The 13,823-nt window shown below is 40.9% G+C and overlaps 1 protein-coding gene across 15 annotated transcripts in view; it reads left to right on the top strand.

Annotated features, from left to right (window-relative positions):
- Positions 1-13,823, top strand: part of MGA (MAX dimerization protein MGA) — a 94,247-nt gene that overhangs the window by 67,138 nt on the left and 13,286 nt on the right. For 11 of the 15 annotated variants that reach the window (XR_006282366.1, XM_038405108.2, XM_038405107.2 and 8 more), the window contains 5 exons: positions 2,792-2,869; positions 6,802-6,926; positions 8,258-8,309; positions 11,190-11,372; positions 13,391-13,502. Coding sequence is in view for 14 of the 15 variants with exons in the window: in XM_038405108.2 (XP_038261036.1) it covers positions 2,792-2,869; positions 6,802-6,926; positions 8,258-8,309; positions 11,190-11,372; positions 13,391-13,502 (550 nt within the window). In the remaining variant the exon portion in view is untranslated. The remainder of the gene's footprint in view (positions 1-2,791; positions 2,870-6,801; positions 6,927-8,257; positions 8,310-11,189; positions 11,373-13,390; positions 13,503-13,823) is intronic. The other 4 variants (XM_043517630.1, XM_043517628.1, XM_038405105.2 and 1 more) reach the window with 1 other exon arrangement.

Here is a 13,823-nt window from a genome sequence, read left to right as displayed (position 1 = left end):
GGTTTTTTTTCCTCAAAAAGCTTTTTATCAAAAAAATCCAATTTAAATTAAAAAAAAATTGGATTTATTTGATTTTTATCCACCCTGGTTGGACTGCTTTATGGCTAGGGCCCTATCAAATTCATGGCCCATTTTGGTCAATTTCATGGTCATAGGATTTTAAAAATCGTAAATTTCATGATTTCAGCTATTTAAATCTGAAATGTTATGGTGTTGTAATTGTAGGGGTCCTGACTAAAAATGAGTTGGCGGGGCGGGGGTCGCAAGGTTATTGTAGGGGGTTTGTGGTACTGCTACCCATTCTTTTGTGCTGATGCTGCTGGCAGTGGCATTGCCTTCAGAGCTGGGCAGCTGGAGAGTAGCACCTGCTGGCCAGGAGCCCAGCTGTGAAGGCAGAGCCGCCACCAGCAGCAGTGCAGAGTAAGGATGGCATGGTATGGTATTGCTACCCTTACTTTTGTGCTGCTGCCTGCAGAGCTGGGCCCTCAGTCAGCAGCCGCCACAATCCAGCTGCCCAGCATTGAAGGCAGCAGTTCAGAAGTAAGGGTGGCATTGTATGGTATTGCCACCTTTACTTCTGCGCTGCTGCTGGCAGGGCACTGCCTTCAGAGCTGAGCACCCAGCCAACAGCTACTTTTCTCCACCAGGTCAGCTCTGAAGGCAGTGCAGAAGTAAGGGTGGCAATACCACGACCCCCTTAAAATAACTTTGTGGCCTCCCTGCAACTCCCATGTGGGTCAGGACCCCCAATTTGAGAAACTCTGGTCTCCCCCGTGAAATCTGTGCTTTTATCCTATACAATACAGATTTCACAGGGGAAAGACCAGATTGCACGGTCTGTGACAAGTTTTTCATTCCATGAATTTGGTAGGGCCCTATTTATGGCCATGCACACACACGTTACAAATTCCTGATTATACAAATAGCATACTGAAAGCATTCATTTCCCACTATTCAATAAAAGCACAATCCTGCCAGATGCTGAATATCCTGCTCCTCATGGAAAGATGCTTAGGACTTCATAGAATAGGGCCATATTATTTCATGTAGCGCGCAGTCATCAACACAGAACTAGTGTGTTTCCATATATAAACTTCATATGCTCAGATCAAGCTGTCAGAACACGTACATGAAAAGAGCAAAAGTTATGTGGTTATAGATAATCGCACATGGTAGGGGAGAATCAGTGTATGAAACCAATGATAGAACCAATGTGTTAGATAGTGCATGTTTTTGCAGAGACAGATATTGCTAAGATTAAAGTAGTTTAATTCTTTTTAACTTTATTGAAAAGTAGCATGCAGTCAGCCAACTGATATGTGTCTGCACTCTTCACTTACCTTCATGTTTTATTGGTGATGGGTTTTTTGTGAGATAGGAGGCTCTAATGTTTTGGATACGTGCTATAACTTTCACTGTGTCTGTGGGGGGAAAAAAGCAGAACATAAACAGGGTATTCTGTTTATTACTCTGTTCCAACTTGAAAAACTTCAATCTATGGCTACACTTTCTTTTTGTTCTTGGTTCTTAGACTGAGTGTATTTGTCTTTTAAAATTCTAAAGTGAGAGGCCAAAGCAGATAAAACTGGGCTGTATCTCTCTCTTTCCTTCACCATACTCTCTCAGGTGTTCTCCCTCAACAATCTAACCCGTCTCTCTACTCTACTCTTTTTTTTTATTGTCTCCCTCTCAAATGAGAGAGCTCTCTTGTGCTTCTTCCCTATCTCCACCATCAGAACCCTCAGCAGTCAGTGACTGTCAGGGTGCTCCTGTTCTGTTTCTCCTAGTGTGGAGCAGCTTTTAGGCTTCATGCCAGGGAATCTCTGTTCAGCCTCTTCTCCATGTGACTCAGGTAGGAGGATGTATCAGCAAAATAAGGAGTGCAGAAAATGGGATGAGGGATAGAGGTTCCCATGGTGATGGTGCTGGAGTATGCTGTGATTAACTAAACCCAAGAATTCCTATCTGACTGTACTTCCTAGTAGCCACAGAGACTTGTTTGTCTCTGATACACTACCCCAGACACTCCTATTTCCCCCCCCCCTTGGGGAAGCTGGTCAGTCCTGGAGGTTTAAAACGCATCAGAACTGGCCAGTATTCAGCCTGTTAAACCTGTTTTGTATTCATTTCCCATCTTAATTTCATGATTCTTTACTGTAACCATTAATCTCTGGCAAGGTACATTAATCAGATGATTTTTGAAAAACAGTTCAGTACATAAGCTAAACTTTCATTATCTGTCACCGCATTAATATCTGTTAAGACTTTCATTAGATTGGATTCAGATGTCTTGAACCATTCTGGCTGTCCTTAATCAAACTGCAAGTTGAGATTTTCTTGCATCACATTCTGTAAGATAGTATCCCTGCTACAAAGGTTAAGTTTCTTGTTCTGGTTTTCTGGATCCTCACATCCCTTTTTGAAGACATTTCCTTGCAGCATAACAGTTGTGCCTAAATACATCCTTGCTGCTTGCTTTGGAGAACCCACCTGTCTCCTTGGCATCTAGAATCAGTGATGTTCGTTCTGTAGAAATTGGGAAAGCTGTAGAAAATGATCAGTTTAGATTCACCAGACGTGTCAGGAGAAGGGATGAGGGAGTAGAGTGCCATCTATAGCATTAATCGCAGCTCCATTATGGGAAATATGTTTTTTTTTTCTTCCCTGACTTTATACCTAGATTATTTTTGACCTTTGTTTCATGTGCAAAAAATATCAGTTCACTAGCAGTGTGTCTTTTAATAACTGTATATGTTAAACAGGGTTAGTTTTCTTTTTTTCTTTTCTGCAGCCCAGGGTCTCCCACAGTTCTGTTCCAGATGGGCTGTACCTCCTCTCTGAAGATACCATAGGTGGTTCAGCATTGTTGGTAAGCTATGGTACTTAGCAATATCTTCTTGTGAAGCCCATCAGAAATTCTTTATCTGGCAAGTGGACCAAGTTGGTGGTTCAGTATCTCTTAACCCCATTTTTTTTAACTTTAATTTTTATTCATTTTTTTACACAGTAGTGAGTTTATTTCAATTTAAATCACCTCTCCCTAGTTGGGGAATCATTGGAGCATTGAGGCTCTAACTCTCTGGGTCCTCCCAGTTGAGTACTTCTATAAAGGTCTCTCTGTGGGCTCCACCACAGCATCAGAGAAACCCTGCAAGTATTGAGCCAAGTCTAAGGGGTGATTACAGCTTTTCAAGAGTGTCAGAGGCTGCTACCAGCCAGCTCTTGCTCTGCCAGGGCACAGGGCTTTGACACTGTGACTCATCTGGAGATTAGCTCTCGACCAGTTAGGCGTCTCCTTCAGTTTCTCGCCCCATTGTCTCGCACTCTGTCTCTCTGGAGTCAGATTATTCCCTCTTCATGGCTTGAGGTGCTCCTTCTTCGCAGCATGGCACTCTCACCAGGCCAGTGTAGTTTTCTCCGTTCAGGATATCAAAGTCCCACTGAATGAATTGTCTCAGGCAGCCTTCTGAGTCACTGCCCAAACTGTGCTACTTCCCCAGAGGTTGATGGGGAACCCGGGCCTGTGGGTTCCAGCCCAGGGGGACCCTATCTGTAGCAACCGTAGTCTACCCAATGTCAGACCATGTTATTGTTTCCCTGGGCTCCTTCCTGCTTTCTTCCCTATTATCTGGCTTCCCTCTGGGTTACCACTGAAACTTCCTCTGCTCCCTGCAGCTCCTTCACCCGCACTCTGGTTCTTGCCAGAGTCTGTATTCCCAGGCAGGATCCAGGGTTTACTCCGCCCTAGAACTCCTCCTTGTCTCTTGCCACCTCCTCTCCTCTCTACAGAGTGACTGCAGAGTTCCTTCCTGCAGCCGCTGTTGCTCTGTTTCCTGGTACTAAGTCAACTTGCCCCTGCCCAGCTGGGCTGCTTCATATATTAGGCCTTATCAGCCCTGACTGTCCTCCAAGTGCAACCTTTCATGGGGTTAATTGGCCCTTTTTAACCTACTTAGGCCTTTTATGAGTTGGACACCCCATCACAATCTTGTTAGGTTCATTACATGTTTAGGACCCCAAAATTGCTGCAGGTAAGACATTAAAATAGTTTGCTTGTTGGCATACTAGGCATTGAGGACATAATCCCAGGGAGAATCCAGGCTCCCTCTACAAGGTTCCTAATGGCATTGTGAGTAGAAAGCAACTGAGAAAATGTGCAGGGCACCATCTTGGTCTTAATAGAATACATTTATCAAACTCTACAAAGTATGTTTCCTGTCTTCTGTGGAGGGCATCCATTGGTAGGAGGGTGTTGCATATTGTGATCTCCCGTTCAGACACATTTTTGTACTGGAGGGGAGATACAGGGGTTCGGTTTCTTCTGGTTGTTGTTTTTTCCCTTCTTTCCTCCCTACTCCATAGTTTGACTGCTTGGTGCTTCCCATGTGTCTCACAATTGTGGGAGAAGCTGGGCTGCAGAAGGGGGGGGGGGGAAATTGTTAATACCTTCCTTTCTACCCTCACTGTCTCCTACAGTTCTATCCTCCTTGGTCAATAATGTCCCACTGGGAGTTTTTATTCAACTTTGAGACAATACTTGTGTGGGACTGCATGAGGGGGCATGTCCAAGTACCATAGCCTAGAAATAGTGCTCAACAGCGTCTGGTGTCTGCAGAAAGGAGGCAAAACCAATGCATCACAGAACTGTGGGAGATGCTGCTAGTAGAAGGGAAATTATCAGCTAAGAAATTCTTTTCTTTCCTTTTATAAATTGAATCACTTCTTAAATTCACATAATCTGAGGTTTCACTGACATAAATTCTATGATTGACAATTGGAAGTACTGCACTGCAAGCATCAAGGGGTAGTGTAATTAATAAATGATGGTGAGGTTGCTTTGTGCTACTGCATCTCAAGTTTGCTGATTAATACATAGTTTAGCTTCATCCATGGTCAATTGCCAATATCTTGAGATTTAGTACAACATTTTAATTTTCTTTCCTACCTATCAGTAACAAGAATTTTTTAAAGCGGATTTATAGCTCTGCATATTCTGAGTAATAAGTGAATAATAATTAGCAAGTTATGATGGTGAAGTAAAAAGTGAGAAATAGTTATTACAGGCCTCACTTTTCTGTTGTAATAAGTGTGCATTACCTCTTTTATTCCATCTGTGGACTGCTATTTTTTGTGATTAAATGTCTGCATTGGTTTCAGGTAAGTATACAATTCACAGAAGAGACGAAGCAGCTCATCATAAAGAAGGAAAGGAGAGACAGAAGGAAAGAGACAGAAGAGAAGAGCAGGAAGAGAGAGCGAGATAGGGGTGGTTCAGTGTATTTGAGTGAAATAAAGTTTAGAATGGAGGCATGATTATAGTTTATCCCATTAAGAGAAAGAGTGTTATAGTGTATAAGTAGACTATTGATCATAAATACAAAAAATAAAGACTTTTTTTTTTTTCAAATTGTTTGTTTGTTTTTATGTCACTAATTCCATGGCTGCCACATCAAACTTCACGGTTCCAGCCCCTTTAGCCATTGGGCCAAAGATTTTCATCTCTGCAGCTGGTGGTCTTGGGGTTTTTTTAAGGTCACTGAGGAAATTTGGAGATGACCATATTCTTGGGAGTATTTTTTAAAATTGCATCATCCATGGGAATTGTGCTTATTAAAAACAGCTTTAGGAAAACATTTTAAAGTGAACTTAATTGATTTTTCAGTGGGACTTAAGCAACTTAGACACTTAGGTTCTTTGAGAACGTTTACATATAACATGAACATAGTCTCTCTTCTTGAAGAGTGAAGGGTGAGCCTGCTATGCATTTACTTCCACAATCCTTCAGTAGTGAACGTCTCTGTGCCTGACAGCATCAGCAGACTTCCGTGTCCTTTAATTTTCATCCTAGCACATTTTAAAAGGACACTGGCAATTTGAATTTTTTAAATAGACAAATTTCAAAAAATTCAAATTTTCTGACAAAGCACCTTTTAAATAGTATGTCGTTTTAAAAAAAATGATATCTTTTTCTTCTCAGTGTTGATATTTATTTTTGGAGGGTCCTTCGGTACATCCAAGAGCAACTGTACCAGACATAGTTGGAGCCCACCCATGTTCCTACTCTCCCTATTTTCTTAATGTGCCTGCCTGCTAAATATTCGATTTCATTTTTACTGCCTCTGTCACTGGTTAAACATCCTCTTGCCTGGCATGGAGAAGACCACGGGCACAAGCTGTTTCTGCAGTAGTGTACAAGATTGGTGATAACATGCTAGTGGCATGAGAAAGAAGAGCAGTGGATCATCAATGAGTAAAACTGCCCATGCATTAAGTGCTGTTAAATTCACAAAGTAAACAGACAAACACAGTCTCCCTAATCTCTGGCAGTTACAGTAATCTGTGGTATTTCAAATCTTCAAATTGATGGTGTCATTTTAACTGGAATCAAATTAGTGTTAGTCCGTGGCAGAAGTCCGGAGAGTTGCTTTTAGTGTTAAGGATAATGTAATCGTAGCCCATTTGAAAATGCAAGCTGGAGGACTCTGCCTCTTAAAGGCTTTGTGTAATTCACAATAAAAGCATCAATGGCAGAAGTAGGAATTCCTGATAGCTCCAATCCAATGTGAAGAGTTAGTAGTGTGTGTGGCGGGGGGGGGCAAGAATCACCGAATGGGACCCTTATGGTTAAGGGTCTGTCATAAATCACCTGCTTAATATATCTGTTTATTGGCAGATGCAGCTGTTGACTTTGTTTCCTAATGTTATATTGCAATCTATCTTGAGTTTGGAGCGAAACAAAATGTTTGGCCTGAGCTAAGGTGCAGAATTCATGCTTGCTTTTTTAAAAATTAACTATTTCAGAACGACTGTGAGTACAGTGAGAATGATGAGCCTGTGGACATTGAGACCGTGGAGGAGCTTTCAGAGAAGATTAACATTGCCCGTCTGAAGGCTACAGCTTCCAGTATCGGATCTTCCAAACAGAAGTAAGCATCTTTTGTACCAGCCAAGAGAACTAAAGTTCTGTTTTACGAATGAATTGGCATGAAAATGAACTGGTTAAACGAGAGGTTTTAAGAAATCGTAAGATAAAATGAGACCCCAATCCTACAGTCAGATCCTGCAGTGCATTGGTCTCCGCATTGATTGACTCGGGTCCATTCAGATCTGATTGAAGAATTGAGGCATCTCTGTTTGTTTTTCATTTTAATCAATATGGCCATTAGGGATATCTGTCTTATGAGCACTTTGTCTTAACAGGGCCAACGGTCTGTCTAATTAGTTACTGAAAATAAGCAGAAAAGTCTGAGATTTTTAGTTTGTTTTTTGCAGCCCCCTTTCTGCTGATCCTCTGTCTTCACTAGTAGATATGCTGCTGTAGCTGAGGGATTGCCAGATAGTTTCAGGCTGTGGCATTTTGTTTTCTTAGTCTCCATTCCTACAGAAAGAACAGGGCAAGGCATTGTTGACTTTGTTGGGAGACCAGAATCTTAGTGAACAAACTGTTTGTTTGTTTTTTATCTGCTTTTAAAATCCACCTTGGTTTGTTCATTATTTGTTGCTGCTGTTACTTTTAAATACAAAGCACAGTCCAAAAAAAGCTCATTTACGGTGTATAAAGCTGGCTTCAGATTTTTTTCCTTTATTTCTTCTGGTTTGCTACATTAGGAATATCAGATCCTGAATTCCCTCTGTTTGCTGAAGGATTTTGGCAAGATCTTTGAAGAACCTGGATGGTGGTATCGCATATCTCAAAACATTTCCTTTCCTCCTTAGAGAGATACGGCTTATGTTTCAGCTTCAGACGGTGATGTGACCATTCTCTAAACATTGCCAAAATTTTTCAGTAAAAATGGGGAAATGAAGATACGGTATCACTAAATGTGAATATTTCTACTGTTTAAAAAAAATCTTAAGAGTAGATATTTAGGGTCTCTATTTTTATGACATAAGATAGTAGTAATAAACCAGAAATACTGTTTTCGCTCTGTAGTCCACCTGTAGCCTGTGCATTACTGATATTGCTACTGGCAGACATTGGCAGATTTTATTATCTTTGTTGACACGTAGAGAAGCATAAGTTTGCCATTTTGCCCTACAAGGTAATTTTACAGTTTTGAAAGAGATTTGTCTAAAGTCTGTGGTGTCCAAGATGGAGCCCACTCTCTTGACGCAGCACTGGCAGCAGTATACCACCTCCATCTAGTTGCAAGGAAAATTCATTTCAAGGGATAAACATGGATAATTCTAAGGCTGTTGGGAATGTAGTTAATGAGAATAGAGTAATGTTGGTGAAAACTTCTTGCATCTCTTCCAGGCACCGTATTCATAATCCTTCGGATGAGAAGGTAGCAGACAAGTCTACTAAGGTATATATTTACTCTTCTTTTTCCTCTTAGTATCACATTTCCATTTTAAAGATAAACTTTCATACATAGAGAAACTTAACAAACGTTGTTTATCTTCTATATATATTTATGGTTAAATACTGGGTAGGAGCCTAATTCCAAAGCCCATTAATATTAAAAGAGAGACTGCAATTGACTTCAATGGCCTTTGGATCAGGGCTTAAATTTGAACAGTAAGAAATAATTGCCTTCACTGCCATTACGTCTTATTAACTCTTAAGATGTCTTACATTTTCTGTTTCTGGCATGTGTAATTTGCGGTGAAAATACATATTATGTATCAAATTGAGAATTATGTTTTTTGTGTCTAGGAAGGGAGTATAGTATATTATAAACACGACTGCTGCTTGTCAAAAGGAAACTGGATTGCTGAAAATGATAGCTTAGTTTAAATGGCCTACACTTTGGCAAAATTAAAGTGATCTCACAAAGATCTTTTGATCCAAAGACCATTGAACTCAAAAAGAGTCTTTCTGTAGACTCAAAATGACCTCAGAAATTTAGACTAACTTCCTATTGCTTGAAGAGGCCTGTAAGGAGTACAGTACTGCTTCACAGGGTAAAGTAATAGAACACCTACTGCACCTGTCAGAGTAACAATAAAATAACGGACCTACCAGCCTCGAGTGGAGAGAGGAGTAATTCATGCCTGAGCATGATGAATATCTGCCTTTGTGGCAGCTGACTTAATCAGAGACTGCTTTGTGATACATTTTTAATTTAGTTTTAATCATAGAATGAAGTGATTAGTATCTTAAATTTAATTTGCTTATTAACTTCCCCCCACAATCTTGTCTAAGGTGCCTTCTTGTCCCCATCTTTCCATATTCACTCACCTAAATATGAATGAAATTGGCTTAACTGCAAGGAACATTAATATGTTTTGTTTGATTTGATGGTTTTCAAGGTTTACTGGTTTTTTGAGAGGTTAGACAAAGGTTAGGTTTTGGGGAGAGGAAGTTACAAGTGTTTTTTATATAATATTAAAGTCAAGCCTTGTATTGTACAGTGTCTGTCTTATGTGAAGATATGTAATGTATCCATACATGAAAAGCTGTTATCTTAGAATCATAGAATCATAGCATATCAGGGTTGGAAGGGACCCCAGAAGGTCATCTAGTCCAACCCCCTGCTCAAAGCAGGACCAAGTCCCAGTTAAATCATCCCAGCCAGGGCTTTGTCAAGCCTGACCTTAAAAACCTCTAAGGAAGGAGATTCTACCACCTCCCTAGGTAACGCATTCCAGTGTTTCACCACCCTCTTAGTGAAAAAGTTTTTCCTAATATCCAATCTAAACCTCCCCCATTGCAACTTGAGACCATTACTCCTCGTTCTGTCATCTGCTACCATTGAGAACAGTCTAGAGCCATCCTCTTTGAAACCCCCTTTCAGGTAGTTGAAAGCAGCTATCAAATCCCCCCTCATTCTTCTCTTCTGCAGACTAAACAATCCCAGCTCCCTCAGCCTCTCCTCATAAGTCATGTGCTCTAGACCCCTAATCATTTTTGTTGCCCTTCGCTGTACTCTTTCCAATTTATCCACATCCTTCTTGTAGTGTGGGGCCCAAAACTGGACACAGTACTCCAGATGAGGCCTCACCAGTGTTGAATAGAGGGGAACGATCACGTCCCTCGATCTGCTCGCTATGCCCCTACTTATACATCCCAAAATGCCATTGGCCTTCTTGGCAACAAGGGCACACTGCTGACTCATATCCAGCTTCTCGTCCACTGTCACCCCTAGGTCCTTTTCCGCAGAACTGCTGCCGAGCCATTCGGTCCCTAGTCTGTAGCGGTGCATTGGATTCTTCCATCCTAAGTGCAGGACCCTGCACTTATCCTTATTGAACCTCATTAGATTTCTTTTGGCCCAATCTTCCAATTTGTCTAGGTCCTTCTGTATCCTATCCCTCCCCTCCAGCGTATCTACCACTCCTCCCAGTTTAGTATCATCCGCAAATTTGCTGAGAGTGCAATCCACACCATCCTCCAGATCATTTATGAAGATATTGAACAAAACGGGCCCCAGGACCGACCCCTGGGGCACTCCACTTGACACCGGCTGCCAACTAGACATGGAGCCATTGATCACTACCCGTTGAGCCCGACAATCTAGCCAGCTTTCTACCCACCTTATAGTGCATTCATCCAGCCCATACTTCCTTAACTTGCTGACAAGAATGCTGTGGGAGACCGTGTCAAAAGCTTTGCTAAAGTCAAGAAACAATACATCCACTGCTTTCCCTTCATCCACAGAACCAGTAATCTCATCATAAAAGGCGATTAGATTAGTCAGGCATGACCTTCCCTTGGTGAATCCATGCTGACTGTTCCTGATCACTTTCCTCTCCTCTAAGTGCTTCAGGATTGATTCTTTGAGGACCTGCTCCATGATTTTTCCAGGGACTGAGGTGAGGCTGACCGGCCTGTAGTTCCCAGGATCCTCCTTCTTCCCTTTTTTAAAGATGGGCACTACATTAGCCTTTTTCCAGTCATCCGGGACTTCCCCCGTTCGCCACGAGTTTTCAAAGATAATGGCCAAGGGCTCTGCAATCACAGCCGCCAATTCCCTCAGCACTCTCGGATGCAATTCGTCCGGCCCCATGGACTTCCGAATGCCTTTGAGTGGAAAGGTTGCTGGACCTTCACCTTCATTGGTGATTCTGATATTATATTCCACACATCCTGTAGTGTTTTATGCTTTCAAGAATATTCAGAATTCATGAAGACCTTGTAGCTAAACAGCAGAGTTTTATCCAGTAGTGATGTGACTTGCGTAGAAATGTGCCTTAATGACTGTAAATCAGGCTTGCATTTTTTCCCCTTGTTTCTTTTCCAACAGAAACCCCAATTCTGGAACAGAAAGCAGAAGAATGAGGCAGAGGCCTTTGCTCATTACCGCCAAACACACACGGCAAATGAACGCCGACGTCGCAATGAAATGAGGGATCTTTTTGAAAAGCTGAAAAGAGCTCTGGGACTGCATAGCCTTCCCAAGGTCTCCAAGTGCTACATCCTCAAACAGGTAGGCATTTTACCGCCCAAGCTCATATGGAGAAAGATACTTTAATGTAGGGCAAACTGACATCAGGTCTTCGAGAAACAGTGTAGTGATATGGAAAATATTTTAGCAGTGAGTGTAGAAATTCTGTTCACCTGAGTGTAGTCATTTCCCAATGGGGAGAAATGGGTTCATTCAAAAGCAAAATTTGAGCGTTGTGAATTTAACTCTGGAAAGTAACTGCTGGTGTGCCTTGGCAATTTTAAATTGTACAACCAGACAGTTTTGATATATAATGAAAACAAATCTCCCTAATGTAAAAAAAGAGAGCCCTTCGTGAAATATTTTATTTCAGTAAAGCATATGGATACAAAACTGTAAATGAAAGGAAACAAACAGCACATAATGAAGAGCCATAAATAATTACGCTCATCTGTACATTACATTCCTAGGGCTGTGTCGGTGGCTTTTGTTATACAGGTTAGACTAGATGTGAAACTAGATGTGCATAAAGATGAAGTGGAAGAAACCATCATTCATCCTATTTGAATTGCATTCAGAGAAACATTACAACACAGTGACTGAACTTTTTAGACATAGATTTATGGAAGATAGATCCTGTCAAACTAACTTGATATATATATTTTTTTAATGAGATTACAAGTTTGGTTGATAAAGGTAAGACTGTTGTTGTAATATACGTGCACTTCTGTAAGGCATTTGATTTGGTACTACATGACATTTTGATTTAAAAAAATGAGAAAGATGTAAAATTAACGTGGCACACACTAAATGAATTAAAAGCTGGCTAACTGATAGGAATCAAAATGTAATCGTAAGTAGGGATGCATCATCAAATGACTGTGTTTCCAAGAGGGTCGTGCAGGGTTCTTAGCCCTATGTGGTTTAACATTTTTGTTAATGATCTGGAGGAAAACACAAAATCATCACTGATGAGGATTGCAGGTAAGGCAAAAATTGGGGAGTGGTAAATAATGAAAAGGACAGGTCACTGATATAGACTGATTTGGATTGCTTGGTAAATTGGGTGCAAGCAAACAATATGCAGTATGATACTGCTAAATGTAAATGCATACATCTAGTAACAAAGAATGTAGGCCATATTTACAGGATGGGGAACTCTATCCTGGGAAGCAGTGACTGGAAAAGATTTGGAAGACATGGTGGATAATCTGCTGAACATTAGTCCCAGTGTGATGCTATGGCCAAAAGAGCTAATGTAATCCTTGGATGCATAAACGGGAAATCTGAAATAGGGTAGCAAGGTTATTTTACTTCTGTGTTTGGCACCGGTGAAAGTGCTGCTGGAATAGTGTGTCCAGTTCTGGTGTCCACAGTTCAAGAAGGATGTTGATAAATTGGACAGGGTTCAGAGAGGAGCCATGAAAATGATTAAAGGACTAGAAAAATGTGCTTTATAATGATAGACTGAAGAAAGCTCAGTCTATTTAATTTATAGCAGAAAAGGTTACGTGGTGACTTGATTACACCGTAAAGTACCTGCATGGTTCAAATATTTAATATTGGGTTCTTCAGTCTAGCAGAGAAAAGTGTATCATGATCCAATGACTGAAAGGTGAAGCAAGAAAAATTCAGACTGGAAATACAGTATACATTTTTAACAGCGAGAGTAATTAACCACTGGAACAATTTACCAAGGATCATGATGGTTTCTCTATCACTGACAATTTTTAAATCAAGAGTGGGTGTTTTTCTGAAATACATGATCTAGGAATTATTTTGGGGCAGTTTGGTGGCTTTTGTTATACAGGTTAGACTAGATGTGAAACTAGATGTGCATAAAGATGAAGTGGAAGAAACCAACATTCATCCTATTTGAATTGCATTCAGAGAAACATTACAACACAGTGACTGAACTTTTTTTCTGTTTCCTGATTTCTTAAAATAATGATGGGAAATGTCTATAGGGAGACTTTCAAAATGCCTTTTTGACTGGGAAAGGAGAACTACTTATTCTGCATTAGCTTGGTCTCTAAACTGGTATTCTGACGTGCTTCTAGGCCTACGAAGAAATTCAGGGGTTGACTGATCAGGCAGATAAACTGATTGGGCAGAAGAACTTACTGACTCGCAAACAAGACATTCTGATCCGTAAAGTATCCACACTTTCAGGTGAGGTGGCTTAAGGGGATATAGTGGTTGGAATAGTGAAAGAAAGGACTTGAGGAAGTGGGGTGGCCATTAGTGGTTATATACAGAGGTGGTAGAATGTGCAGATATGAGATTTAGGGTCAGCTCCTCAAAGGTACATAGGTGCCTAACTCCCATTAAATACCTTTGAGAATCTGCCCATAGATTCTAAGAAAGAAGAAGACTGATTTGGGGATTGGGGTGTATTTCTGTTAATATAAGGTACAGTGTCATAAACACAGAAAAGGAAGAGTTTATTTCTTCAAGAAGCAAGGGCCAAAGATTCTACAGTGGATCTTCAGC

This window comes from Dermochelys coriacea, chromosome 6 (genome assembly GCF_009764565.3).
Source record: "Dermochelys coriacea isolate rDerCor1 chromosome 6, rDerCor1.pri.v4, whole genome shotgun sequence".
Lineage (NCBI taxonomy): Eukaryota > Metazoa > Chordata > Testudines > Dermochelyidae > Dermochelys > Dermochelys coriacea.
The sequence above is the reverse complement of the archived record's forward strand: the minus strand, read 5'-3'. Positions and strand labels throughout refer to the sequence as shown.